Raw genomic sequence first — 4478 nt, 5'->3', positions numbered from 1 at the left:
AGATATAACAAATATTCTAGTAAACTTAGTTGCATAAACAACAATTCATATTTTCTGTCAAAAGATACAACCTTCATTTAATGCAAACTGACTAACAGCCTAATTCATTTTTTAAATACAAAATATTATATTAGGATCAAAAGGTCTAATGTCTCTGAAGGGATCATAAGAACTTGAAACTAGATATCTGAAAAATAGAACACGCTTGGTTTTTCAAGTATCCCTGCCATACTATTTCATCTTAAATGTCTGGTTCATGGGAGTTAAATGTTAGAAGTTCATAAAGTTGTAAGATAAAGGTCTTGGATACATAAATACATTAAGCAGCTCCTAAGAAAATTTTTATTTTTAAATTAATTTTAGATAAAAAGGAACATTTGAGAAGAAAACCATACTCATCCTTCTTTTTTATTGATATGGAAATAATCATTACTTAGTCAACCTTTTTTACTATTCAATATTTATGACAAAAATGGGTCTGGTAGAGGGGGGAATGGCATTCTCCTTACTGCTTATTTCACATTCCAAAGAGAATCTTTGAATTTGAAGATGAAAATATGGCATCATTGCTTATGGAATGCTCACACTGTACTTGACATAATACCAGGAAGGCAGCCCCAGGAACTTACTGAGAAATACACAGTCATTTGTATATAAAAAGAAAGCCAATGTTTTCTTTGAATTTAGACTTACAGAAGTACAGGCTTTCAAGCATCTCTTAATTTTTTCTCCTTTCTTCCTCCTATACTTTCATCTTTTCCTCCCCTTCCTTCAGTTTCTTTGCACAGAGGGTTTTCATAGAAGGGAAAATGAGAAACTTGCACTTTCAGGACAAAACAGTAAGGAAAGGAGACAGTCTATGTACACAGGGCTGTCAAGGGAACTAAAGAACACAATAGAGAATAGAGGAAAAATCTTACTTGGACACAGAGGCTTAGAAAGAAACAAGGCTGAGCAATAGAACTAATTTCTACAACTGTTCCTATGTTCTTTAATACTAGAAACTGAAATAAATATTCAGTCATCTCTAGTTTTCTCTGGAGCCATTGGGATTGCAGAGGGAGAGGCAGCTGTTGAAGCTAAGCTTGGCTTCACACTCCTCCGCTTCTGTTCCACTTAGAGCCGTGTTAACCAAGTCTGCAGATGTTGACTGAAACAGACAGGGAAATATCCTCAGGGTCAACTTTGCATCCCACTTGGCTCTGAAATATTGTAATTTTAGAGACCCAGAAAAGTTTAATGATTGCAATACTTGCCTTATATTAAAAAACCATGAAACCATATCCTGAATAGATTCCACTTTACTCTTGTTTTCATGAATTTCATAGTAGGAGAACTTTGAATGAATTTACTCTTGATCACCTTTTAATGATATGGAGAGCAAAAGGAGGATGGATAGAAAATATTTAGCTCTGCATACATTATTCTAATAACACTTCAAGAAACTGTTTCAGGTAGTAACTATTATTAGCCTTTATGGGGTGTTTTAGTCAGCTTTTTCACTGCTGTGACCAAAAGACCTGACAAGAATAATTAAAGGAGGAAAAGTTTATTTGGGGGCTCATGGTTTCAGAGGTCCATAATTGGCTCACCTCATGGCTCTGAGCCCAAGGTGAAGCAGGACATCATGGTGGAAGGGTGTGTGAAGGAAAGCAACTTGGGACATGGAAGCAGGAAGCAGAGAGAAAGAGAACTCTGCCCAAAAAAGACAAAATATGTTCTTCAAAAGCATACTGGTCGCTTTTCAGTCGGGCGCTGAGTGGTTCATCGGATCATGTCTGGTGGCTCCGCGGATTATAACAGAGAACATGGAGGCCCAGAGGGAATGGACCCCGATGGTGTCATCGAGAGCAACTGGAATGAGATTGTTGATAACTTTGATGATATGAATTTAAAGGAGTCTCTTCTTCGGGGCATCTATGCTTATGGTTTTGAGAAGCCTTCAGCTATTCAGCAGAGAGCTATTATTCCCTGTATTAAAGGGTATGATGTGATTGCTCAAGCTCAGTCAGGTACTGGCAAGACAGCCACATTTGCTATTTCCATCCTGCAACAGTTGGAGATTGAGTTCAAGGAGACCCAAGCACTAGTATTGGCCCCCACCAGAGAACTGGCTCAACAGATCCAAAAGGTGATTCTGGCACTTGGAGACTATATGGGAGCAACTTGTCATGCCTGCATTGGTGGAACAAATGTTCGAAATGAAATGCAAAAACTGCAGGCCGAAGCACCACATATTGTTGTTGGTACACCAGGGAGAGTGTTTGATATGTTAAATAGAAGATACCTTTCTCCAAAATGGATCAAAATGTTTGTTTTGGACGAAGCAGATGAAATGTTGAGCCGAGGGTTTAAGGATCAAATCTATGAGATTTTTCAAAAATTAAATACAAGTATTCAGGTTGTGTTGCTTTCTGCCACAATGCCAACTGATGTGTTGGAAGTGACCAAAAAATTTATGAGAGATCCAATTCGAATTCTGGTGAAGAAGGAAGAATTGACCCTTGAAGGAATCAAACAATTTTACATTAATGTTGAAAGAGAGGAATGGAAGTTGGACACACTTTGTGACTTGTACGAGATACTGACCATTACACAGGCTGTTATTTTTCTCAATACAAGGCGCAAAGTGGACTGGCTCACAGAGAAAATGCACGCCAGGGACTTCACAGTTTCTGCTCTGCATGGTGACATGGACCAGAAAGAGAGAGATGTTATCATGAGAGAATTCCGATCAGGGTCAAGCCGAGTTCTGATCACTACTGACTTGTTGGCTCGTGGGATTGATGTACAACAAGTGTCTTTGGTTATAAACTATGATCTACCTACCAATCGTGAAAACTATATTCACAGGAGTCGATAGCAGCAGTTGATGACGAGATGGCGCTCAGAAACGGCGTTGACGTAATTTAGGACGTGGAATCATAAGCGAAACAGCACACTGTTTGAATAAAGAGCGAGTCGGTATTTATATTTGTTTTTCTTTTGTCATGATTATTTGATATTTTAAGTTGCTCCAGCCAAGGCATTTTGTATGTTAGCATCTGTTAGGGAGTATTAGGTGGTTTGTATTGTCTGGTTTCTATAGGAAGGTAGAAAGCTGTTCTGGAGGTAAACACGTTTGAGTAATTTTGAGTACAACGTGTGAAACTGAGCAAAAAAAAGCAGTGATAAGTTTGGGTTACCATACCAAATTTGTTTTCCCACTGAAAAAAAAGTTGTGAGTTTTAGAAAATAGTTAACCTTGCAGCATTTGTATTTACAGTTTACAGTTCCAGAAGTGCGTCGAAATGGATTACATAACTGTTCTCTTTGTTTTATTCCTGGTGTTTACATCTGTCCCAGGCTGACAACTGCTCTTGGCTGGCCCACTTTGGTATGGGCTTTAATTTCACTGCCCCAAACACAATACTTGTCATCTGCTTTATAATAATGCTCAAGACGCCTGATAAAATCTCATTTTGCAGCCAGACAAGCCTTGAATCCTTTTGGCACTAACTGCAAAGGAAGATTTTTTTCTCTAGATATTGATTTAGCAGCTAGTGCTCCAATTAGAAGCACGATAACCTTGATAAGTAAACAGCAGCTGATGGTTAACAAGTGGATCGTCATGTTCAGTAGTTCATAAAAGTATGTGAGAAGTAATGTTCTGATTGCTGGTTTCTTTTTCTTATACAGAATTGGCAGAGGGGGTCGATTTGGGAGGAAAGGTGTGGCTATAAACTTTGTTACTGAAGAAGACAAGAGGATTCTTCGTGACATTGAGACTTTCTACAATACTACAGTGGAGGAAATGCCCATGAATGTGGCTGACCTTATTTAATTCCTGGGATGAGATAGATTTGAATGCAGTGCTCGCTGTTGCTGAATAGGCGATCACAACGTGCATTGTGCTTCTTTGGGAATATTTGAATCTTGTCTCAATGCTCATAACGGATCAGAAATACAGATTTCGATAGCAAAGCGACATTAGTCGTGAGCTCTTGTGAGGAAAGTCATTGGCTTTATCCTCTTTAGAGTTAGACTGTTGGGGTGGGTATAAAAAGATGGGGTCTGTAAAATCTTTCTTTCTTAGAAATTTATTTCCTAGTTCTGTAGAAATGGTTGTATTAGATGTTCTCTATCATTTAATAATATACTTGTGGACTAAAAGATATAAGTGCTGTATAAAATTAGCCAATTATGTTAAACTAGCATATCTGCCTTTATTGTGTTTGTCATTAGCCTGAGTAGAAAGGCCTTTAAAATTGATTTTTTTAGGAAGCATTTGAATGCATTTTGTTTGGTATTGTATTTATTCAATAAAGTATTTAATTAGTGAAAAAAAAAAAAAAAGCATCTGGTCTTGAAGAAAAACTTTTGGTGATATTTAGATAGAACTTTTTATTTACTAGTAATGTATTTATTACATTATTAAGATTCACAAATCTTAATAAATAAATGATTAAGATCAGTTTATTAAACCTAGTATTTTCTGG

The 4478-nt window shown here is 37.2% G+C and overlaps 1 protein-coding gene across 2 annotated transcripts; it reads left to right on the top strand.

Annotated features, from left to right (window-relative positions):
• Positions 1-1751: 1751 nt before the first annotated feature.
• LOC124990771 (eukaryotic initiation factor 4A-II-like) lies at positions 1752-4189 on the top strand. 2 transcript variants are annotated; one of them, XR_007109802.1, is made up of 2 exons: positions 1752-2964; positions 3679-3817. XR_007109802.1 is itself a non-coding variant. In XM_047561127.1 (2 exons), the coding sequence occupies exons 1-2, from the start codon at positions 1775-1777 to the stop codon at positions 3821-3823; spliced, it is 1224 nt and encodes a 407-aa protein (XP_047417083.1). In that variant the 5' UTR covers positions 1752-1774; the 3' UTR covers positions 3824-4189. The 2 variants fall into 2 exon arrangements, 1 of the variants encoding a protein (XP_047417083.1); XM_047561127.1 differs by having other exon boundaries at positions 1752-2853; positions 3679-4189.
• Positions 4190-4478: the final 289 nt, after the last annotated feature.

This window comes from Sciurus carolinensis, chromosome 8 (assembly GCF_902686445.1).
Source record: "Sciurus carolinensis chromosome 8, mSciCar1.2, whole genome shotgun sequence".
NCBI lineage: Eukaryota > Metazoa > Chordata > Mammalia > Rodentia > Sciuridae > Sciurus > Sciurus carolinensis.
Note: the sequence above shows the minus strand (reverse complement) of the source record. Positions and strands in the feature narration are given on the sequence as shown.